This window comes from Salvia hispanica, chromosome 3, assembly GCF_023119035.1.
Source record: "Salvia hispanica cultivar TCC Black 2014 chromosome 3, UniMelb_Shisp_WGS_1.0, whole genome shotgun sequence".
NCBI lineage: Eukaryota > Viridiplantae > Streptophyta > Magnoliopsida > Lamiales > Lamiaceae > Salvia > Salvia hispanica.
The window spans coordinates 55,258,039-55,283,203 of record NC_062967.1 but is presented as its reverse complement, the minus strand read 5'-3'; the positions used below and the strand labels follow the sequence as shown (position 1 = coordinate 55,283,203).

General features: G+C 37.2%; 2 protein-coding genes and 1 long non-coding RNA gene across 3 annotated transcripts; 2 read left to right on the top strand and 1 right to left on the bottom strand.

Moving 5' to 3' along the window:
* The first annotated feature begins 999 nt into the window (after positions 1–999).
* Positions 1,000–2,683, top strand: LOC125215546 (intracellular ribonuclease LX-like). The gene is made up of 3 exons (XM_048116989.1): positions 1,000–1,132; positions 1,214–1,369; positions 2,161–2,683. Exons 1-3 carry the CDS (start codon positions 1,031–1,033, stop codon positions 2,605–2,607), a joined length of 705 nt encoding a protein of 234 aa, XP_047972946.1. The 5' UTR covers positions 1,000–1,030; the 3' UTR covers positions 2,608–2,683.
* Positions 2,684–3,597: 914 nt separating this feature from the next.
* LOC125215116 lies at positions 3,598–6,379 on the bottom strand. Its single transcript, XR_007175214.1, has 2 exons — positions 6,088–6,379; positions 3,598–3,835 (listed from the first exon to the last, which is right to left on the bottom strand). It is a non-coding gene; the product is annotated as an uncharacterized LOC125215116 (long non-coding RNA).
* An 8,478-nt stretch (positions 6,380–14,857) lies between these two features.
* On the top strand, positions 14,858–23,459 carry LOC125214506 (mitochondrial Rho GTPase 1-like). The gene is made up of 15 exons (XM_048115557.1): positions 14,858–15,015; positions 15,143–15,369; positions 16,170–16,302; positions 16,416–16,565; positions 16,939–17,115; positions 17,247–17,498; positions 18,269–18,337; positions 19,344–19,399; positions 19,604–19,685; positions 20,530–20,741; positions 20,842–20,911; positions 21,852–21,964; positions 22,061–22,211; positions 22,767–22,953; positions 23,045–23,459. The coding sequence occupies exons 2-15, from the start codon at positions 15,155–15,157 to the stop codon at positions 23,116–23,118; spliced, it is 1,941 nt and encodes a 646-aa protein (XP_047971514.1). The 5' UTR covers positions 14,858–15,015; positions 15,143–15,154; the 3' UTR covers positions 23,119–23,459.
* Positions 23,460–25,165: the final 1,706 nt, after the last annotated feature.

Below are 25,165 nucleotides of genomic sequence, written 5' to 3'. Positions count from 1 at the left end.
TAATTAAAAAATTTAAGAAAATTGACGAATTGCATAATTAAACTAGATACTCAGTCCTTTTTTAATAAATAGTATGAATAGAATGAGATATTTATATAGTACTATTAGAATAGAAGACATTGGATGATATAATAATGGTAGGAATTTTTTGGTTAACAGATATTATATTTGAGCAATATATACTCCAGTAGATTTTGGATATAAAATTACTTATCCAAATTTAAAAAAGTTAAAAATGCCAAAAAATGAAGTCCACTCACACGTTCACAATAAGCTTCACGACGAGCGCCGATTGGCCGAGTAGGGGTATAGTGGAAAATGACGCATGATGACCGTTGTGAATGTTCTTATAAGATATACTCCCTCCGTCCATGAATAAGAATCCCGTTTTTCCATTTTGGTCCGTCCACGAATAAGAGTCCCGGTTCATAATTACCATAAATGGTAAAGAGACCCCACATTCCACTAACTCATTTCACTCACATATCATTTAAAACTAATATATACAAGTGGGGCTCCTATTCCACTAACTTTCTTCCACCCACTTTTCTTAACATTTCTTAAAACCCACGTCATTTAGAAATGGGACTATTAATCGTGGACGGAGGGAGTATCATATAAACACCAACTAATTCACAAACACAATTAGATTATAATATTTCTTTTATTTTCCCGAATTACTCCTCTCTCCTTAGTTTGCAAAAAACCCTCTCGATCTTATAAGCTTAATTATCTGAATATTTTGACAACTTTTACACATTTCATTTTATACTCTCTTTAAAATAAGCTTGTTCAAGCCGTGAAGCACACCTAAATCTTGACTTGAAAGGAATTAAATTAAGAGGTGAATTGTTGGCAATGGAAAAAGTACATTACGCTAACATTAACACGCAATGGATTATAGGCTGAAAATAATGCAAATGACATTAAAAACCCATAGCCTTTTACACACAGGTAGTTAGATTTGATAGCTATAAATACAGACACCCAATTCTAACTCCGAATTATAGTTGAGACATTTAGTATTACAATGGAAGGAAAGGGTTCCATATTGATCATCCTATTCGTGTTGTATTCTCAATCATTTCTGTGTTCGTCTCAAGATTTCGATTTCTTCTACTTTGTTCAACAGGTTAGGAAAGCCTATGACTTAGTACATAAGTCGATTTTCGAGAAGTATAATTGAATATATATTGTGTTATTAATGATGTAGTGGCCTGCTTCGTATTGTGACACTCGGAGAAGCTGCTGCTATCCTACAACCGGAAAACCCAATGAAGATTTCAGCATTCATGGGCTTTGGCCGAATTACAACAACGGTAAATGGCCTCAAAATTGTGACACCACAAGTTCCTTAGACATATCTCAGGTAAATCTAATTCAATACATATTCCATCAACTTATTAATAGTAGTATATGCCATTAAGAATTATGATCAATTGTTAACTAATTAACAATCATTAACTAAAATTAATTTTTAGCCATTAGATTAAAATATCTAGTGGTTGAAATATTGTGTGCATATATTTTAAATTTTAAAAAATATTAATAAATTATAAAGAATAATAGTATCAATTCTTATATATGGTAATTAAAACTAACCATTTTCTCGCTCCTCAAATCCATCTGAAAAACATTAAATTAACATAACTCTCTCAATTTAAATGTTTTTTCACAAAAAACATATAAATTAAAGATAATTTTATAAGGATTTTAACGAGATCTCAGTTGCGTATGTTTGGATGGCGTTCAGATGATGAAATTTAAAAAATTTATGTTATTTTTCGTAAACAACTGCAGCAAAAAATTTCAATATAATGCATGTAAAATATCAATAAAATTGTGTTGATGTATTCGTGTACTAGTGTAAAAATTCTCATGCCATTGTGTTGATATTTGTAATACACAAAATTGATATAAAAAAATCATGAAAATTAGTTATATTATAACAGATTGACTATCTTATCATTTTGTTGATATTTTATCTATTATTTATTGAAATCCGTGAACTTTAATCTCATCCACTTATTTTAAGATCTAATGGTGTAAGATTGGTCTTAGTTTTGGACTGGAGTACTATACGTATTTTAACATGACCCATGCTATTAATATGCATGATCACTAATATAAAGATGATTTTCATGACGAAATTATACGCAGATCTCAGACCTGAAGAAGAGAATGGAGAAAGATTGGGTGACCTTAGCCTGTCCGTCGGGTGATGGGATGAAATTCTGGGGTCATGAATGGGAGAAACATGGAACATGCACATCATTGGATGAACACACTTATTTTGAATCAGCCCTTGACCTCAAGAACAAAGCCAACTTGCTCCAACACCTCAAACATGCAGGGATTCAGCCTGGGAATTTTTTCACTATGGAGAGCATGAAAAGGGCAATTAAAGAAGGAGTAGGTTATGAAGCCTACATAGAGTGCAATGTTGATACACAAGGGAATCATCAAATATACCAAGTCTATATGTGTGTCGATAAATCTGCCAAAAATTTCATTGACTGCCCCATTTTGCCACGTGGAAGAGGATGTGGCTCCCGTGTCGAGTTCCCTTCTTTGTCTCACCATTCCGGTTCCAGTCATGAACTTTGATCTTTTTCATTTGTTTGATTTATCCGTTCTACATTTAGTTGCTCCAACAATAAATGGAACTTGATTATTATTTTTATGAACTGTAGTTATTCTTCTTTACAAAAATCAATTTATTTTGGAGATTAACTCAATTCAATTGATAATCAATTTATGGAAAGTAGCATAATACTATTAAGTGTATTATTAAGTATGGAATTACCATACTAATGAATTGGCGTGAAATATACTCCAATATATAGGTATATATATTAACTTCATAATATAGTAGTACTAATATTTTCCACATAAAAAGGTAATCATAGCATTCTATTACTTTTACGTCTAAGAGAAAAAATTATACTGCTCCATCTATTCCATAAAAATATGTGCACCTTCCATTTTCATTCGTCCCATAAAAATACGTGCATTCCATTTTTAGAAAAGTTATCCAAATTTATTATCCTATACATCAACTTATTTACAGCTTATACCACCATTAAACATTACTAATAACATGGATCCCACTATACACTAACACTACTTTAACTACACTTCTCCTCACTTTACCAATTTTATCATAATTCCCGAGTTATATCAACTGCCTATATTTTTTAGAGACGGAGGGAGTATTATAATTGTTTGATAGTACTATTTTGGGATTTGATGGGTAAGAACTATTTGTTTTTTCATATAGTTACATGCAAAAAATTTATACTCCCTCCATCCCCAAAAAGTATGAACATTGGGTTCGATACGGGTTTTAATAAATAAAGAAAAAAGTAAGAGAGAAAGGGTAGTGAAAATAATGTTAGTGGAGAGTAGGGTCCACTTTATTATAATGGTAAAAGTGTTACTGGTAGTGGTATAAGTTGTACAGTAACACCCCTTACCCGATTAGTTTAATAATCGAATAAGTGATGTCACTTTTTGGTACAATTTTCAACTTAACATAAAATCTTTGATTCTTCTTATCTTTTTATACAAATAATATTAATTTCCTTTGCTTGAAAATGAAAAGAAAAAAAAAAACTACTATATATTATCTACAACTAGAGCATAAGCCTATTCCCTAGATTCTGTACATATATTTTTACAATCTAGATAACGAAGTAAATGAAATGTTCATACTACATTAGACCTTCTATACATGTCACATCTAACATATCAAACAGAATATTCCAAACACAAAAAGGTGGGCTAATGACTAACTTGAGCAGCTGGACAATAAAGAGTAGTGTGATCCTCAAATCTGCAGGGGAAAAGAAAGGAGTGAGCTTCAATAAGCCCAATAGTATACACAACATTAGAGCATAATTTCTAGAGTTAAGTAAACGTTATGCAACCTATATATTTACAAAATTATAACCATAAATTTTTCTCTCCAAAATCAACATCCTGATATCTATATAAATATATGCTTCCTTTCAAAAATAAACAACAATACAAGTCTGACCTTTATATCGTCCTCTCTGAACTTTCTGGGACTCACCGAAGTCAAACATGTAGCAGTTCATTAAGAAAAACATACAGAAATATGCAGTTATAGTATACATGCCACCACTCACATAGTTTTAACACATATATACTTACCAGATCTATATACATTTATTCATTACCAACAGCAACAACCATTCAAATTCCACATTCATATAGTCGCCATTGATCTCAATGAATTTACTTAATCACATATCCATTCATAAAATATATAAGACAGAATACACAATAAAAAATAAGACAGTTGATCTCAGCTCACATATCCATTACAATCTTATTCAAATATCAACACATAAATGGATGACATATCACTAACATTTTCACATATCCAAACGAATATAGCCCCTTAAGTGCTTAATGACATAACGCGTATTTAGTCCTCACAAGGACTCGGCACAGGCCACCCATTTAAGGTGCAGACAGATAATCAGCACCCATTTAGGGCGCAAACTGATAATCATACAGATCTCAGACAAATCCTCGCTTCGGCTATCCAGGAGACGATCCTATGGCATGCCAATTGTACCCATATAATACACTCAAGCACGGGGTATAAACACAGTCAAGTATACTCATTTTCGTCAAAATTCTTAATTCCAATAATTAATCTTATAACATAACAGATCAACTACTTCGTTTCGCACCATATCATATCAAATTAAAGATTAAATTCCAACTCTCTCAATACCATCACAGATTCACATATCCATAACTCACATAATTCACTACATACAACATATTCAGATCATATATTGTTCACTGATTAGCACACACTATTATATATGCAATTATGTAGACTTAATTTAAGAATCAAAATCTAATGAAGAGTATACTACCTCAAAATCCCAAACACCTTTGACATACTAATCACTTTATTCCTGCTCCTTCTCCATGTCCTTGTTATCTCCTATTACCTTCCAATGTATATTTCACATTCACATAATATCATCAAATTCATATTGTTATCAAGTAAAACTATTTGTACACTTAACCCATGCTATTAGTGGTTATCTACTAACCATTATCTTCCAACTTAATTTCATAATATTTATGCATATATCCCACAAGACATTAGATAGTCAAACTACTATTTCTCCTCCAGATTTCACATTAATTACATCTTCATACACTTGACCAAAAGAATAAGATTAAAACATAAGCATTTCAACTTTGGTCATGTCTTAAGATTTTTACGAACAACAAAGAAGTCAAAATTCAACGTAATCAGATGAAAATAAAAGCCACACATGTTTATTTTACCCAAACCTAGCAGAACAGGGCAATCCCCTTACAAAAATCATTATAAGTTCATTTGAACTCGGTTGAAGCTAAATTTTGGCCACATAGCTGAAGACACATGAAAGTATGCTCAGTTAAAATTTGGTAAGAAAATGAGATCATTTACATGGTTAACTGAGTCGAATAAAATCTGCCAGAACATGACACAAAAGCTGTCTACTTTGCTTCTTTCACCACAACATAGTTTCCACTTATATATTTCAAAATTCATACTATCTAAGATAATCCAAACTATATAATCAACCCAATAATTTCATCAGAATTTCATGTCCAGTTCATTATAATTAACTCCCAAATAAGCATATCTAACTTATTGTGAACATCTTTAATCAAAGTATGTAAAAATCATCAAGTTTTACGTTTAACCGTAGGCTATCCCAAAACATCCTTTACCTAAAACACATTTTTCCCACAGTCCAAAATTAGATTACGCAAGTAAAGTAAATACCCAAGCTAAATCAATTTAGCAAAGTAAGCTTCCAAAGCCCCGTTGAAGAAATCTATGTTATCCCTACATTCAAACACCAAGCCCAACAATTTCATTCCATTCACTCCTCAAAGTAGGCTTTGGAACATAACAAGCCATCAAAACATTGGATTTACACCTAAATTTTCTTTAAATTCAAATTGGGGAAGAACTCAAATCTAAACCCTAGCTTTCAATTGGGGATGAAATTGGATAAAAAGAAGTGTGGGGAGGTTACTTACATAAAGGATAGACAAGACGTTGTCAAAATTCGGTAACTGTGGCGCTAGAAACTGCCGGACAGCAGCAGCACTGCATAGAGAGGGCGAGGCAGGCGTGTGTGTTTGAACAACGGAAGAGAGATTTAGACAGAGAGGGAGACGTGGTGAAGGAGCTCGCGCGGTGGTTGCCGGTGAGTTGTCTCGTGTGTGTAGACGATTAGCGGTGCTGTAAGTGTGAATGGCGGTGGGTGTACATATGGCAGAGTTCCCGTAAGTTCCAGAATGGGAGTTAAATCCTCTCTTTTCTCATTTCTTTTTCCTTATTCTTTATTTCCTTTGGTTTTATTATTTCCACATACTTCTAATAAGAGCATCTCCAATGCAAATAAGTCAGTCACAGGCCAGCCACTCTCTCTCCCTGCCACGTCAACAGCACTAAAAATCCACCTGCCACATTAGATTTAGGTCAGCCATAGGCCAGCCGCAATAAAAATAATTCAAAATATACTATATTTACGGAATTAAAATTACGATTAAATTACGGAATTAAATTTACGACACATATACGGGAAAATTAATCCATTTCATTCAAAAAAAGTACAAAGATTTAAAAAAAATACATGATTTTCTTTTTTTAAAAAGGCTTCCACATACGAGCCCCGCCACTCTCTACTCGTTGTCGCCGTCGCCGCCGCCGCCACCCGTGGTATCTGGAGCCCACGTCGGAACCCCCTAGCCGTGCCCTCGTGACATCCAAATCAACTTGCATACTCTCGAGCATCGAGTGAAGAAACATCTTCTCCGTGGGGTCAGTTGCGGTCCTCCAATCTTGGAAGACCTTGTACATCCGATCCCGCGTTTGGTTACGTGAATGGAGAGTGTACTCGAGTGGGGCGGGTGGGAGGGCGGAGGACTCGGACCTCATGGGGCGATAGGGGGATCCTCCCCTCGCAGCCCGTTGCGCCCGCTTTTGTCCAATCGGGCGAGAGCGACCACCAAATGAAGGAGGGGATGGAAACTCCTCAGCATCCTGGGGGAGGTCATGGGATCCGCCGCTGCTGCCGTTTGTAGTCGCCGAATAGTTCAGCCTCTACTTCTTCGGCCACCCAGCGTTGCACCCCGCACGGAACTTCTCTGAGTCCTTCAACAACACATAGCACTCCCAGAAGTGGAATTCCTTGTACTTCCCCGCTAAGGGGAACCGACTCTCGGCTATCCTCCGGGCGTCCTCCTCATTACGCCCACTAGTGAGCCGACGGAGGGCGTTGGCATACAACGCCGAAAAATGGCCGACCGCGGCCCTGATGCACTCCCACCCCTTCCGGACCTCCTCCCCGCTGAAGTCCTTCCCGTGCGGGCAGTGCCTCCGTAGGCGGCTCTAATCTTCGCCCACATGTTGACGACCCGCCGGTTGTTCGCAACCAGCGGATCGTTGCACACCTCCAACCACCCCCTGGCCACCCCGGCGCACTCATCCTCCGTCCACTTCCTCCGGCCGAGGGTGTCGTCAACAACGGGCTGCGACGACTCGCCGACCGCCTTGGCCTTCCCCCTCGTCTTCATCTTCTTCGCCGCGGCCCGCCCCGCTGGAACGGGAGTGTCCGGATCGCCGAGATCGATCCCCATGTCATGCAATGACATAAGGTCATCGCCAGTGAATTGCGTCTCCACCGGGTCGACGTGTGAGACGAAGCCGTCAAAAAATCCATAGAGGGACGATAGACCGTGTCCCCCCCTCCCCCCCGGTGACCCCTGCATCCCGGGATGCATACCCATCATCTGCTGCATCTGGGGCATACCTCCCCACACCTGCCCACCGCTGGCCTGTCCGCCGCCCGGCATACCCCACGGCATGGTTCCCAGCCCCTGGCGCTCCGGCCATCATCCCCATCAGCTGATTCCAGGTAGACCTGCCCACGGTTCAGAACCGCCGGTTCCGGTTTTGGAAAATATGGAACCGGAACCGAACCGTGAGGCTATTTCACGGTTTCGGTTTCGGTTCGAAAACCGGCGGTTTCGGTTTCGGTTTCGAACCGCCAGTTTTTGGACGGTTCGTAGCGGTTTAGGTTTGGTTTTGCGGTTTCGCGGTTTTTTTCCTTTATTTTTATTTGCCATGTAGTTTGAAATTATAAAATAAATTGAAATAAGAAAATAGATAGTTTAAATTGAAGTAAGATGAGTAAGGTGAAAATGATATCAAATTTACAATTTCAATATACAAATTACAATGTGATATACTTTATAAACAAATTACAATGTGATATAATTTACAAGTGCCGTACTCGTCTAAACGTAAAAAAAAACATGAAATGGGGGGAAAAAGAAAAAATTGAAAATGGCTTGAGCTCAACTTAAACTTTCAAAGTTAGACTTTTCAAATTTAGATTGAAGAGAGAAATTCTTGAATAAGAATGGAGTGAATGTAAGTGAGAATAGAGGGGAGTATTTATAGATAAAAGTGGAGGGAAATGAGATCCAATTTGAATTACATTTAAATAATAAATAAATAAAATTAAAAAAAAATAGTGTTTTGTGCAATCATTTTTGAAGAGTGCAACCATCACCAACCACCAACCACCAACCAATGAACCAATCAACTTTGAAGAATGCATATTCATATTTTGAAGACTACATAATCATACATAAAAAATGGTGAGATTGCATTAACTAAATTAATTGAATTTAATTGATCTTGATTAACTAAAACTAAATCATGTATGATCAACAATGCCAATGAACCAATCAATTTTGAAGAATACATATTCATAATTTGAATACTACATAATTCATACTTAAAAAACGGTGAGATAGCATATATAATGCTTTTATATACGAAAATAGTGCAACATTAATGCTACTTTTGATAATTACAAATTTTGATCTCATTCCGGTTTCTGCGACATTTTGTGCATTATTGCAACAAAGCACCCCTTGTCAATTTTTAGCAAAATAGATGTAGAATAACTGTTAAAATGTATTAAATGTGATTAGTTATTTTGAGAGAGAAAAGCAACATGATATACAAAAACAACTATAAATAGTCACACAAGTCAATGTTCACATTTAAAAGTTCAAATATATGGTAGAAATCAAATCAATATTAATTCATGTTGGAACCGTGAAACCGCCGGTTAACCGGCAGTTCGGAACCGTCCGGAACCGGCGGTTCAGTCGCGGTTTCGGTTCGAAAAATTTGGAACCTGAACCGAACCACGGTTCTAATTCACGGTTTCGGTTCGGAATATTTCTCGCGGTTTCGGTTTTAACCGTCGGTTCGATAAACCTTGGGCAGCTCTAATTCCAGGGGACGTTAAACCCTGGGCCCATCTGCCCGCCCATCTGGCCCCATCCAGATCCCACGGGTACCGTGGGAGTCTGAGATCCACTCGTCGGCTGGACTGGACTCGTTGTTGTGATCCATCGCTCGATGATGCTCTTGTACAGAAAGTTAGAGAGAGAGAAAACTCGTTAAAACAAGTGGTGCAAATGAAAATGAAACTAAAATCGCGTTTATATAGGTTTAAAAAAAAAAATTAATTTTCGTCGCTGGCCGATCGGGCCGCCACAATGGCGGCCAGCGCTTCGGCTAGCGACGCGCGTTCGGCTAGTCCACGCCAAAATTTTCACCGCTCGCCTGCTCCAATGGATCGGCTAGCCGACCAGCTAGCGACGCAAATCGGCTAGCCGATTGGCTAGCCTGCATTGGAGATGCTCTAAATACACCACACAACAAATAATCCTCATGAAGAAACTATCTACACACTTCAAGAATTTAATTTTCTTACTAAACCAACATACTAAGTTATGCTAATTAAGATTTATAAAGTATTTTATACCCATTTGAACTAAATTTTTAAATTCGTGATTTTGGGCCGTTACTTGTACTCCCTCCGTCCCACTGAAGATACTCACTTTCCTTTTTCGTCTGTCCCAACTAAGATGACTCATTTCTTATTTTAGAAATTTTTAAAACACTCAATTATTATTTTTTCTTTCTTACTTTATTGATCTCTCCTACTTTTAAACACCTAACAACCTTTTCTCTCTCTTACTTTTTGCATCTCTCGTACATTTAAACACCAACAACCTTTTATCTCTCTTACTTTATTAATCTCTCCTACTTTTAAACACCCAACAACTTTCTCTCTCCCTTTTTAAACACTTTAAAATTAGTATGCATAAAATCTTGTGCTATCCCAAGAAGTGGTCATCTTCCTTAGAACGGAGAGAGTAAATAAAATGATGTCTAGGGGTAGTATATTGTTTGAATTTTTCAAAATTAAAAAATTCATACTCTTCAGGGATGGAGGAAAAAGAAAATAGTTCATACTCTTTGGAGACGGAGGGAGTATTTATATAATCATTTCGTCCTCTGAATATAGAAACAACAAATTATATTTATATATACAAAAAAATATATTTATAGAAACAACCCTTCCACTTAATGTTCAAACGTCTTGTCGTATAGGCTCTTTGTGAAAAGATCTGTCGGTTGTATTCTAACGCAATCCTTACCACTTGGATGTCTTTCTGTATGTGAAGGGACTGGCAGCGGAAGCGTGCGATAAATCTTCAATTCAAATAAATCAGATAATCAAGATCTATTTAGTCGATTATTTAGACAAATTCTATTCGCGCAATTATCACATGTATCATGCTCATAACTCAAATAAATCATGCTTTAAATTAATTAAAACCTAAAACATGTTTTTCTACGGTTTAGCTATTTTACCTTGATGATTCTGCAAAGAATCGAAGATAGCTAGCGCCTTCTCCACGTGAAGATCTTCAGTACTAAACCACGGATCTTCTGTATGAACTTTCTAATTTTGGAAACTCCTTTCTCTCTAATAAGGTGGGACCTATTCTACATCAACAATACTTTAAAAACATGTTCTTTCTATCTCTCTCTTACTTTACCATTATGCATTAAAATCTCTGCAGAACCAAATGTTCATACTTTTTAGGGACGGATGGAGTATAACACAAGAGTTATCACAATGTATACAAAGCACTCGAAACATGTTTTTTAGTATACTGATTCTAACAATGCAGATAGGTAACAATAGATTGAAACGTCGCTTCGTTGATTGGTTAAGACGATATTATGCCCTTGTTAGGGTTCCCTCCAAATTCAAATACGTAGGTCGTCTGTATCTCATGTGTATTGCATTCCTAATCTTCAGATGAATTGCTGCACGTTGAGCGGCTGTGTTGAATTACTCCCTTCGTCCCGGCTAAGATGACATATTACTTAGCTGACACGGGATTTTATGAGTAATTGGTTAAAGTGTTTAATTGGAGAGAGAAGGTGAGTGTAAGTATTAAAGTAGAGAGATAAAGAAAGATGAATATTTTAATAGGAGTGAGAAAAAATGGTTGAGTGTATTAATTGGAGAGAGAAGGTTACCAAAAAAGGAAATATGTCATCTTAGTTGGGACAAACTAAAAAGGAAAACGTGTCATCTTAAACGGGACGAAGGGAGTATATCATAATGTGATGGTCTACGTCCTATTAAATGTGTTGGGATTGAGGAACATATTGCTATCTATATTTTTAGGATCTTAGCGCATCACAAGAAGAATAAGGTTTGGAAAGCCAATGGAACCATTTCACATTATATACACAAGGTTCTAAAGGTTGTTTTGAAGTCACACTTTGTTTTTCTTGCCAGACTAATATGCATTCTGTATATGTGTTGGCTGGATGGCAGGGGTTTGCCAGACTAATATGCATTCTGAGCGATATTGTGATGTCGATCCCGTGTTGTTCAAGGAAGGGATTAGGGGTGAGCAAAAAAAATCAAAACTGAATATCCGAACCGATCCCGACCAAAATTTTAAAATTTGGTTTGATTATAAAAATATAAACTTTTTTATTTTTCGATTCGGTTCGATTCGAAAAAAAAAATAAAAACTAAATTTTATATTATTATTATTATTATTATTATATAATATACACGTATATATATTCTATTAATTCTCAATATACTGTACATTCTATAAATATAGTAAATATATGTATTCTATATTATACTATGTAGGGGAGTGATCAATTGCTAACTAATGCAATTCCAAATTAAAATTAAATCTTTGCTATTAGATTAGAAGATCTAGTGGTTGAAATAATGTCACATGGATTATATTTTTAATTAAGAAAATTAATAAATAAAATTAGAGGGTATTAATGTCAATTCCCTCACGTTAAAATCATCTTAAAACTTTAAATTTACGTAACTCTCTCGATTTATTACTTTTTAGCAAAAACTATATCAAATTAAAGATAATTTTATAAGGATCCAACGAATCTCAATTGCATATGTTCTGACGACGTGCGGATGATGAAATTTGATATTTTTTATTTTAGTTTTCGTAAATGTTGATAACCAGATTTTTATCAACAAATACATCAAAAAATCTCAATAAAACCATGTAAAAATCTCAATAAATATGTGTTGATATTTTCTTGTACTAGTGTTGATATTTTTATGTCATATTGTTGATATTTGTAATACACTATATTGATATAAAAAAACATTCACGAAAATTATAATACGATAACATAATAACGATATTACCCTTTTGTTGATATTTTGTCTACTATTTATTGAGATTCGTAAGATTTAATCTCATCCACTCATTTTAAAATCTAAGGGTGAAGATTTGGTCTTGATTTTGGATGAGGGTGATATAAGTATTAGAATATGACGCAGTATTATATTATATAGATTCTATACACTCCATTCTAAATATAATATATATAATGGTTTTGTAGTTTTTTGGTATTTCGATTTTTCAACTTTTTGATTTTTAAGATCTCATAATTTTCAATTTTTCAATTTCAATTTATCGATTTTTTGAATTTGATTCGATTTAGACAAAATACCGAATCAAAACTCGAATGTTCGCTTCAAAAAGGGGTCATGTTATATTGGACATAGAAAACTAATTTTTCCGTTTTGAGAGCATCCGCAGCGGTGCTCAACGCACCGCTCGTCCGTCCATGCCGCTGAGGACCAAGCCGTCCGTCCGCTGATGGAGCTTGTCCGTTCGTGCCAGCGGCACGGCGCTACTCTTAGCTAAGAGTTTATTTTTTTTTTAAAAATTCGAAATTTATTTTAAAAAATGTTTTTAAATAAAAAAAAATATTTTCCCACTTCCCAAAAAAAATATATCCGTTTTCTACCCACTTATAATTAATTTTTCAATTTTTTTCCCCAAAATTCACATTTTCATCTATAAATACCCCCACTCCAACACAAAAAAAATCACATTCTCATCTATTATCTATACTATCATCATCTACATTCTCTCATCTTTTTTCCTCCTACTCTATCATCTAAATTCCCACCACACTACACAATGTCCGGCTCCGGCGATCACCCCTCCGGCAATCGCGGTTGGAACCACGATTGGTTCGACTCCGAGGCCGGATATAGTCCGGAAACCCAATTTACGGCCCCTCCTCAAACCCAAGGTTCGCAAGCTCCGGGTGGCTACCGTCCTTACCCGGTGCACGACCTAAACGCCCCCGGGTTCGGGTGGGCACCCGAACCCGGATCGGGAGGGAGCAGCAGCTCTACTCCTACTCCTACTTCTGGTCCTACTCCTCCTGTTCGTGGCACCCGCACCCCGTACACTCCGGGTGAGATGATGGCGATGTTCAAAGCCTACTTGGCAGTCTCCGAAGATCCGGACGTCGGCACGAACCAAACCGGGGAAACTTATTGGTGGCGCATCACTCGCCTCTACAATGAAACCCGGCCGGAGGGAACCATATATCGCAATGATAGTATGGTTCGCAATTGCATCTACAGATGCAACGAGGCAATCGGGAAGTTCCAGGGGATTTACCTCCAGGAAGAGCGGTCGGCGGGGAGCGGCACGAACGAGCTCGACATCATCACTGCCGCCTTGGCGGCATACCAACGGGAGGAGTACAAACCGTTCAAGTACCTCGATTGTTGGCAGGAGGGGCGCCAACATCCGAAGTATAGGGGCGGCATAGCAGCATCCTCCTCCAGCTCCTCCAGCAAACGGTCGAGGTCGGTAGCTCTATCCTCCTCCGATGATGTGGCTACCCGGCTTGCCGGAACTAACTTGGGTAGCCCCGACGCTGGCCCGAGCGGTTCCCGCCGGCCGGTCGGAAGGAAGAAGGCGACGACCACCCGCCGCCGCGCCCCGACTCCATCCGCCGCCGCCCCCGCTCCCTTTGTGCCTCCTCCACCCCCGACCAACTCGTTGTGGGCCATCTTGAGTCAACTTCATATGACCGATACGTCTCACATGACTCCGGAACAACTTGCAACACATGAGCAATTGATCCGGGGTCTCAAGAGGCAATTGGGGTTAGAGGAATAGTCTTCCACGTTTGTAATTTTTAATTTGTAGGATTTTAATTATGTATTTTTTATTTTAATTATGTATTTTTATTTTTAGTATTTTAATTATGTAATTTGTATTTTTTAGGATTTTAATTATGTAATTTTTATTTTATAATGTATTTTTATAATGTAGAAATGTTTTTAATAATTGGAGTATTTAAATTGAATAATAGAATGGTGGGACCCTTGAGCTTGTCCTTAGCTAAGAGCACGGATGTGGGTGTTGTGCTCTTAGCTAAGGACAAGAAATAAAAGTGGGTCCGGATCCACCTCCGTGCACTTAGCTAAGAGTACGGATGAGGATGCTCTGATTATTTGAAGGCCCTCGAATACTAGACATCAAATTTAGTGAATTTTGGGCCATAATTTAGAAACTTAGCCCAAAAAAGATACCGAAACCGAAACCCGACCTAATCATTTGCTAGTTACTACCGGTGCCTATTTGCTGTCATCTCCGCCGTCCGATCAAATCAGAGACGTCATCTCAATTTCGATTTCACCTTAAACCCTCGGCATAGAGAAACCCTCTCTCCTCTCTCCTCCTTCTGATTTCCCCTTCTCTTAGGTATTCCCACCCCTTTTATCGTCGACTGTTTTCTCTGAATTTGGGAACTTCTCAATTAATTACAACAATCAGCTTCTTGCGCGTATCTCAGTGTGTTTTTTTCTCTGATTCGATTCCGTACCTGCAGCGCTGATTGTAAATGGCGGGAGGTGGTGCTCCAGCTGCTGGTGGGGCGGGGAATGGTGTCAGAATTGTTGTTGCCGGCGACGCAAAGACGGGAAAATCGAGTTTGATTGTCACGGCAGCTGCTGAGAACTTTCCGACCAATGTCCCGCCGGTGCTGCCGCCGACGAGGCTCCCCGTGGACTTGTACCCGGAACGTGTTCCTGTCACCATTATAGATACTTCGTCCAGGTATTGTTGCATCTTTGTTAATGTGTTTTGATTTGGAGGTGACACAAATTTAGTAATTGCATTATATGAATTGGTACTATTCTTGAACTGGCTCAGAGCGAATTAGAATCCGTGTGTGTTTGTTTGTTGATATCTGTACTTGGAGATTGTCAATTTCTTCCTCTCTTTTATGCCTAAAATTTCAGCTATTCTTCTGTTCAAATGCTGCTTTTGTGTAGGTTGAAGATTATATGCGAATCATGGTGAAAAACTTCACACTCAATGCATGAATATACGCATAACTAAACTTCACTCTCAATGCTTGTTTTTTATATTTGGCCTCGTAAAACAATTCATCAAATTAGTGTGTTTGGGTGTCTGTGATTGTGATTATGAATATACTACTCCGTCCGTCCCTTTATAGTAGAGACGTTTCTTTTCGACCCAGGATTTAAGAAATTGTGTTAAAACTGATATAAGCGAAGGGAAAATAAAGTAGGAAATGAAAAACGTAGAGAGATGAAGAGAGAATAAAGTAAGAGAAAGTAAAGTAAGAGAGAAGAAATATTTTTTTTTTTGCCAAAACAAGAAATGACTCAGCTACAGGAGTACAACCCAAAAGGGAATATGACTCAGGCACTCAGCTTTAGAGGGATGGAGGGAGTATTATATATGTGCATTATTTGCTATTTATACATTCTGTTCAGAATCTCATGACACATGCACGGTTTTGCTGCATATGTATCTTTGACTTATTATTCACGGACTAGTTCTTCTAAGATTATTTTGAGTAATTCTTGTTTCACCTTTTTGGAATGCAGTCCTGAAAATAGGGACAGGCTAGTTGAAGACCTTACAAGGGCTGATGCTGTTGTTCTTACTTATGCGTGTGATAGACCTGAGACTCTTGACAGATTAAGTACTCACTGGCTTCCTGAGCTTCGCCGACTAGAGGTGCTGTGATGATTTACTACAACGATTGTTGTTTAAGGTTACTGTTGAGGTGCTGAAATCCATGATTTCTTTGTAATTGTGATGGAATTTTTTGTTCAATTTATCTTTCGTAGGTTAGAGTACCTGTTATCGTGGTGGGTTGCATGCTAGATAAGAGAGGGGATCAACAGCCAGTTAGTCTGGAGCAGGTTATGTCACCTATAATGCAACAATTCCGGGAGATCGAAACCTGTATTGAATGCTCTGCATTAAACCATATTCAGGTGCAGTTTACTTAGTTTCCAATTAAATATGTGAAGCTGTACCACTTTTTATTGGTCTGTAAACAGATCCCTGGGATCTATAAATGGCATGAATGCCAATCTGTAATAATGTCAGCATCTTCTTTCCTATGGTAACTTTATACAACATATATTTCACCATTCTTGTATAATTACTTTCCATCCATTTTTGCCTTATTGATACTGGAAATTAAATCAACTTTAAATCTACTGTTTTATTTCACATCATGCTAGTGTTAGTGGCTATACATGCTTTGACATATTGAATTATCTTAAAGGATTTTGATCCTCTTTGTTTCCATTCTTTGTGGAGTCGGTACAAGTTTTCTGATTGAATAATAGTTTTGTGTTGCAGATTCCAGAGGTTTTCTACTATGCACAAAAGGCTGTGCTCCATCCAACAGCACCGCTATTTGATCAGGAGCAACAAGTTTTGAAACCACGTTGTGTGAGGGCATTAAAAAGGATATTTATACTCTGCGACCACGATAGGGATGGAGCACTCAGTGATGCAGAGTTGAACGACTTTCAGGTAATTTTATCCAAATTACATTTCCTGAATGTTAAATGAGTTTTCTGGTGTAGGAAACAAGGCTTTCCATGTGGCTCGAATAGTTTTTCACAATGATGGACAATCTGATAGCCTAAGTAATAAAAATGCAGGTAAAGTGTTTCAATGCACCACTTCAAGCATCGGAAATAGTGGGTGTTAAAAGGGTTGTGCAAGAGAAATTGCGTGAAGGTGTCGATGAGCGTGGACTTACATTGACGGGCTTTCTATTTCTGCATGCTCTTTTCATTGAGAAAGGGAGGCTGGAGACAACATGGACTGTCCTAAGGAAATTTGGGTACAATAATGAGATCAGATTGTCTGATGATCAGTTGCCACCTCCAATAAAGAAATATCCTGACCAGGTAATTTTTCTTTTATACTCCCTCCGTCCGCCATTAGGAGTCCCATTTGTTGGCGGCACGGGTTTTAAGAAATGTTAAGAAAAGTGGGTGGAAAAAAGTTAGTGGAATAGGGGTCCCACCTGAATATATTAGTTTTAAATAAAATGTGGGTGAAATGAGTTAGTGGAAGGTGGGACCCTATTACCATTTATGGTAAAAGTGAACCGGGACTCCTATTCGCGGATGGACTAAAATGGCAAAACGGGATTCCTATTCGCGGACGGAGGGAGTAAATAGCTAATAAAGAGATATCCTAAAACAATATTCTTTAGAAGACTGCCTATTTTGGATTTAAACCCATTTTAGTTTTCCGATTGAAATTAGCTGAGCTTCTCTAATGCTGCCTATTTCATGAAACACCATCCTTCTAGATGTGTGGATGTTCATTTGAAATTGACAAACTCCCTCCATCCCACTCCAAGTGGAGCATTTTTAATTCGGCACGAAATTTTGTGTAGTGTTGTTTTGTGAGTAAAGTAGAGAGAATAAAATAAGAGAGAGGGAAAAAGTAGAGAGAGTGGTATTTCTATATTTAGAAATGTGTCATTTAGAATGGGACATCCCAAAAAGGAAAATGTGTCACTTAGAGTGGGACGGAGGCAGTATAAATCATGTGGCTAGTAATAATAACTCTTTTCTGTTTGGGTTCTTCCTTCTTTAGGATCGCTTCTACCTTTTACAAGGAAAGTTCTTGTATTTACATATCTAACACCTAATTTTCATGTGTGTAGAGTGTGGAGCTAACTACAGAAGCTATGGAGTTCCTCAGAAAGATTTTCTTCACCTATGATGTTGATTGTGTATGTAAAGTCTCTTCCAGTTGATTTTGTTAGTTCCTTTTGCTTATGTCATCTTCATCAATGTGATTATGTTCAAGCTACTTAATTCCATTATGCATCTCCCCATATGTGCACTTTTTACACAAGATTTCTGTTTCATTTTATTGATTGTAAATTCTAATTGATATCACGAGTCACATTATCTAGTGTACTGGATAAAAAATCTCATAAGATCAGGTGACCAAATACTGCCATCCATAAGATCTCTTAATTGGGTAGTCACCCTAGATTTGTTAATTCTAAATTCTAATAAGAATGGGATAGACAAACACTTTATGTAAGATCTGTCCCAGTTTTCTTATCGAAGATCATATGAAATCCGGAATGCAGAAATTTATTTCTTGGTACTGTTTTCTTAATGAATTGATAATCAGATACCTTCCAGAATCCAGACATTTGTTTCTATTTTCTTGTCATGGCTCTTAGGAAGAATATACCAAAAATCTCTTGTACTCTATGATGTTTCCATGTTAAACTGAATACCATACCGTGGCACTTGTCATCAGTATCAGCTTGGATGAAAGATGATGTAAAATCTTGCTCATTCATATTCAGTTCAATTCAATATTGTTGCTGAAATTCTCAATCATGGCTCCGTCGTTGCTTGTAGAATGCCTTAGTATGAAGCCAGAATTGTTACCTAACCGTGTACTCGGTGACATTAGTATCACTTGTTTTACTATTTTATTTGTATCGTTACTGGCTCTTAGTAAAATTAGTTCAACTGTAAGATGTTGATGCCTATTTCTTTTCAAAAAAAAAAATTGATGATGTTGCCAATTCCAAGCAAGTTCCATAAGTAATCTTTGAAGCAGTTGAATATTCACTCCATTGATTCAATAACATATATTTTACTCCACAATATGCTACTCTTTTTCCTGTATCAAATGCCGATCTATATCTTTTCCTATTGATTTGTTATCTCTTGAAGTCTCAAAGGCTTAATATTGTTTTTTATGTTCTCCAGGATGGAGCCCTTCGATCTCATGAGGTTGAAGATTTGTTTTCCACAGCGCCTGAAAAGTAATCTATTTTGTTCTAGATTATAATAGATTTGTAGGTTGTCTAGTATGTTAATGTCCTTGACCAATCGTTTTTGAACTGAATTTAAGCTTTAACTTATCTATTTCCCTAATTAAATGCTTCTCTTTTTATATCTGACTCTTTTGTTAAAGTAGTTGTATCTTTTCACTCTTTGCTCATGTTGGTTTACTACTTGAAATTTAGTCCTTGGAATGAAGCTCCGTATGTGGATGCTGCAGAAAAGACGGCTCTTGGAGGGCTATCCCTTGATGGCTTTTTGTCACTGGTAACTGCTGTATTTCTTTCTTATAGTCAATCAATTTGTGAATTGTTAGTTATCAACAGTGTACAAACTGCTAGTCTCTTCAGCAAACATTTTTTGCAGTTTCACTTGATTGCCAATTACAATTTGCCCTGCTGTCCACTGTCTCTAAAACCTTACTGGGTCTTTGTCTGAATATCAGTTGTGTGCATGAATGTATTCTGAGAAAAAATCTGATCCCAGTAGCATCCCAACAGAGAGGCCCTATTCCATGATAATGAAATGAATTATTAAAGAAAACTTGTTTTGCTCTCCCAATAACAACAGCAAATAGCGCCAAGCATGGCACACACATTTTAATATAAATCAAGAAATACATGCTGTGAATACTGCTTTGCAGAACATGAATATAAATTTGAAACTCTCCATGCTGGCATGATGCAGCAACCTGTCAAAATCAACCAATACACATTATGAATATCAGGCAGTTTTTGGAATTATTATTTTCTCTTTAGGGCATAGTAGCATGTAGGTAAACAAAATAATTTAATAAATGTTCAAAAGTAAAATGTATTTAGTGGTGGAAATTAGTTCCATTTTTGAACATATTCTCATGTCACAAAGAATATCAGTACTAGATATGTGCAATATCAAACTAGACAATTGTTGGCAGGTTGTCGTTTAATCTGTTAAACTTTTTGTTTCATGTAGGTTGACATGATAACAATTGGGATACATAGGTCTAGATGCTGCCCAATTATATTTTTGTCATATTCTTGAGATGTTATTGTGGTGTGCCAATCTAAGATCATATTTTGCCTACTAAAATATCTTTTAATGTTTAAACTGAGAATTAAATGTGTTACAGTGGGCCCTTATGACGCTTTTGGACCCAATTCGTAGCGTTGAAACCCTCATATACATAGGATATGGTAGTGATCCGTCATCTGCTATTCGTGTAACTCGAAGAAGACGATTAGATCGCAAGAAGCAGCAAACAGAAAGAACCGTGTATCAGTGTTTTGTTTTTGGACCTAAAGAATCTGGAAAATCTGCTTTGCTTAATGCTTTTATTGGAAGGTATGTTTTTCGATATTGACACATATCATTAAATGTGATTTTCTTTCATGTACTTACTTAGATGTTATTCCTGTTCTCTAAAACTCTGCTCATCAAATAGGCCTTTCCCTGAAGAATATGTTCCAACAACTGGCAACAGATATGCTGTAAATGTTATCAATCAACCAGAGGTAAGTTCCCTTGCTCGATTAGTTTCTACTGGAGACAGGCCAAAGCATAATCAATCGTGTCACGGGTTATGTTTAAGTTGACAAATATTATATCCAAGTATATGAGGAAGCAGCTCGCCCAATTATATAACCCGAGCTCTAGCTCACAGCCACACTCAATGTCCCCACTCACTAACAGTAAGAACAGACAAAATTATATCATGTGTTATGTTGATATCGTGTTTGATGATTAAGTTAATGGGGAGTTATTTAAAGTTAACAGGTAGTTATTTGAAGTTAATGGGGAGTTAATTGCTGGTTACATCCAATAGTTACTAGTGTAGTCCTTATCTTTATTTTCATAGTAGTATACTCCCTCCGTCCCAAGATAAGTGAGCACAAACTTTTTGGCACGGGATTTAAGGAAATGGGGTTTTGTTAGTAAAGTGGAAAGTGAATAAAGTAAGAGAGTTAATAAAGTAGAGAGAAAAAGTAAGAGAGAGAATACCAAAAAAGGAAATGGCTCACTTATCTTGGGACGTCCCAAAAAGGAATGTGAGTCGCTTATCTTGGGACGGAGGGAGTATATATAGGTCCCATGAGGTTTGAGAGGGATGTTTAAGAATGGTAATTTTACTGTTGGGCCTTGTTATTGGATTGGCTTCATAAGAGGATTTATCATTGTTCATATTAGTTCATATATCAGTTCGTGAGTTCTCACTTTTCATGGCTGTTGTGTATTATGCTTCTTATGCGAACATTTTAGTGAGTGCATTCGGTGGAGCCGCCTTTCAATCTGTGTCATATGTTCAGAGTGACCTGAGAGCAAACTTATACTAAATCTGTGGCTAATGTGAGAATGATTTCTAATATCTGCTAAATGCAAGATGCTTGAGTATGAGATAGCCTTGTGTTGCTGAATGCTCCATGTCCTATTTCATATGGAAGAATATGCTTACAGGGACTTAAGAAGACTCTTGTATTGAGAGAAATTCCTGAGGAAGGGGTTAAAGAGTTATTGTCAAAGAAGGATGCTTTGGCTGCATGCGATGTGGCTGTGTTTGTTCATGACAGGTAATTGATTTTCTTCAAACTGTTGCATTGATTTCACTGAGCACTTTATAGAAAAAATACTATTCCTTTTTAACTAATTTTTTTGTATCAATGTAGCTCTCGTGAACCATCTTGGGAGAAAGCAACTGAGATGCTTGTAGACGTTGCAAGCCAAGGGGAAGCCACTGGTTACGAGGTGCCTTGCCTCATTGTTGCTGCCAAGGATGATCTTGAACCGTACTTGACAGAAATCCAGGATTCTACTAGGGTATCAATCCTTTATAGTGGGCACATTAGAATATTTTTGTTCAATCCCTGTCCCTTTATCAGTATCGATTTCATTTGAGTGCGACTGATGAGTCAAGATTTTTATTTCTCCTAAAAAACACCCTTCCAGCTTGAATCCATAAATGTGGAATCTATTTCCTGTGGTCAGGAGCTTATGAAAATGGAAAGATTTTACCGATTACCATGGATAGCTTGCCTATCAGATTTCTGAACACATTCACTATCTCTTTTTTTGTTTTCAATTCTATTGTGGGGGTCTGTATCTTACATGTCATTGAAAGAAACCGCCCATAGAGTTATGGAACTACTAAAAACAGATTGGTAATGCTTGTGCCTCACTTAATATACCATTTAAACTATAGTCATAGAGTTATAGTGCAATTTTATGCTGCACTTAGCAGTGTCACTGTATTTTATATGGGATTTAGGAAGAGCTATGCAATTTACGAAGCTCAATAACTTTATTATATATGCATGTATTGGCAGTTCTAGTATATGGTGTTGGAAGAGTTGACAGTGTTGTGAATTGAAACAGGTAAGCCAGGACATGGGGATAGAGGCCCCTATACCTCTCAGCACAAAGCTCGGAGATTTCAGTAACATATTCCATAGGACTGTGAGGGCTGCAGAGCACCCTCACTTGAGCATTCCTGAGACGTCAGCTGGGAAAAGCCGTAAACAATACCACAGGCTGCTCAACCGCTCCCTAGTGTTCATATCCGGTGAGTATGGATAGCATATTCCGATGAATCTATTTGTATCCATGCATACTTTATTCAGCATAGCATTGAAATTTTTCTATTTGTCTTACAGTTGGAGCTGCAGTTGCTGTCGTTGGATTGGGTGTTTACCGGGTTTATTCTGCAAAAAGGAATTCTTCTAGTTAGGGAGGGGACAACGGTGAGTCCTATCTGCAACTCTTCCTTTTTGTGGCCTTGGTGGGTTTTTTTTTTTTTTTTTTTTATTTTAATTTTTAAAAATTTTATTTGGGGACAAAGTGAAATGGGTTAGCGCTGGGAATACCTGTTGCTGAAAATTATGTGGTAACACTTCACTTTAAGGTGGTTGTATTTTAAGGTTTGGACTCGTAAACAGATGCCTTTGAAGAAATTGATGATATTTCTACCCTGGATTTTGTTATGCTTCTCATTTACTCGAAACTATAGCTTGCCTTACTAAGGTCCTTTTTGGTACGATTGAATGAAATGATATTTCTATTTCCATGTCATTCTTTCTCTTGGTATATTATATTTTAGGAATTACCATTTCATTCTTCGTCGGAATAGTCATTTCTGTCATTTACCAAATGAATGATCATATCATTCTCATTTCTTTTTATGTTAGGTTTTAACAAAATTATGCCTATTTCAATTCAATGTCCCTCAAAAGTCAAATCTATAATAAAATTATGCCTATTTCAATTCAATGTCCCTCAAAAGTCAAATCTATAATTGTTAAATTTTATAATTATACTAATATTTTGAAATTTCAAATCACTGAAGAAAACATATTCTAAATACTACAAATACAATCCGCACGTACCTACACTTCAACACACCCCTACACTTTAACACACAAGACATATATTGCACACACACTGCACTCACAACACAACAGAAAAAAAACATACACACTTCCACATACATTACACACTACTTCCTCCGTCAATTAATAAAAATTTCATTGTCATTTTATTTGTCCACGATAAATGTCCTATTTGTTTTTCACTACTACTTTTGGTAATGAACCTCATATTTCACTATAAAACTAATACCCCCTGCTAGAGATGTCCAAGGTTTTCGGTTCAGGCGGTTAACTGTGGAACCGTAACCGGCGGTTCCGGTTCCAAACCGGAACCGTGAGATTTAAATCGAACCGAAACCTTCACTTTTGGAACTGTTGTTCGGTTCAGGTTCCAAAATTCCAGAACCGAAACCGTGCCGGAACCGCCGGTTCTGGGGGGTTCCAGACCGAAACCGCGAAAATCCGCAGGAAAACCGTGAAACCGAGCCAAAACCGCAGGAAACCGCCGGTTCAAAACCGTGAAAATCGTAAAAAAAACAGTTTGAAAACCGGCGGTTCGAAACCGGAACCGGAACCGCCGATTTTCGAACCGAAACCGAAACTGTGAAATAGCCTCACGGTTCGGTTCCGGTTCCACATTTCCTAAAATCGGAACCGGCGGTTCCGAACCGGAACCGTCGGTTCATGAACCGTGAGCATCTCTACCCCCTGCCCGAGTCACTTTCCTTTTTTGGATGTCCCATTATAAGTGAGTCATTTCCATTTTAAGCAAAAAATCATTTCTTTTACTTTATTTTTTCACCTACTTTATTCTTTTCACTCCTCTACTTTTTCCTTTCTCATAAGTACTTTACACTCTTTAAATATCAATTCTTTAAATATTGTGCCAAAAGAAGTGGCTTGCTTATGGCAGACCGGATGGAGCATATAAAAGTAGGACTCGCCTTTGACTAACATTTTTCACTCACTTTTTGCTATATTTCTTAAAATTTGTGTCCAATCAAATTGGCCTTGTACTGGTGGATGGAGGTTGTAATACACTTCCACACACAACGTACATACACATTACACACACAACACTCACCCAACATAATTTATACAGTAATTTGAAATTTTTAAAAATAAAAATTAAATATATTTTTAGAAATATTTCTTATATTAAATATTCCCTCTGTCCCGGCTTAAGTGAGACGTATAAAGTATTTATCAAAGTGAAGATCGTGCAAGCTAAATGTCGAAAAGTTTGATACTCAACTTGATATGGAGTGTTGGAATGAAGAAATCAATTAAGAGAAAATCAAGGAACCAAGGCAGTCAACTCCAGAAGCTTTGAAGATGGTCTTCGCATATTGAGTATCGGAGAAATGCAATAGCATGGAGATCAAGAAATGTATTAGCTTGGAGGACAAG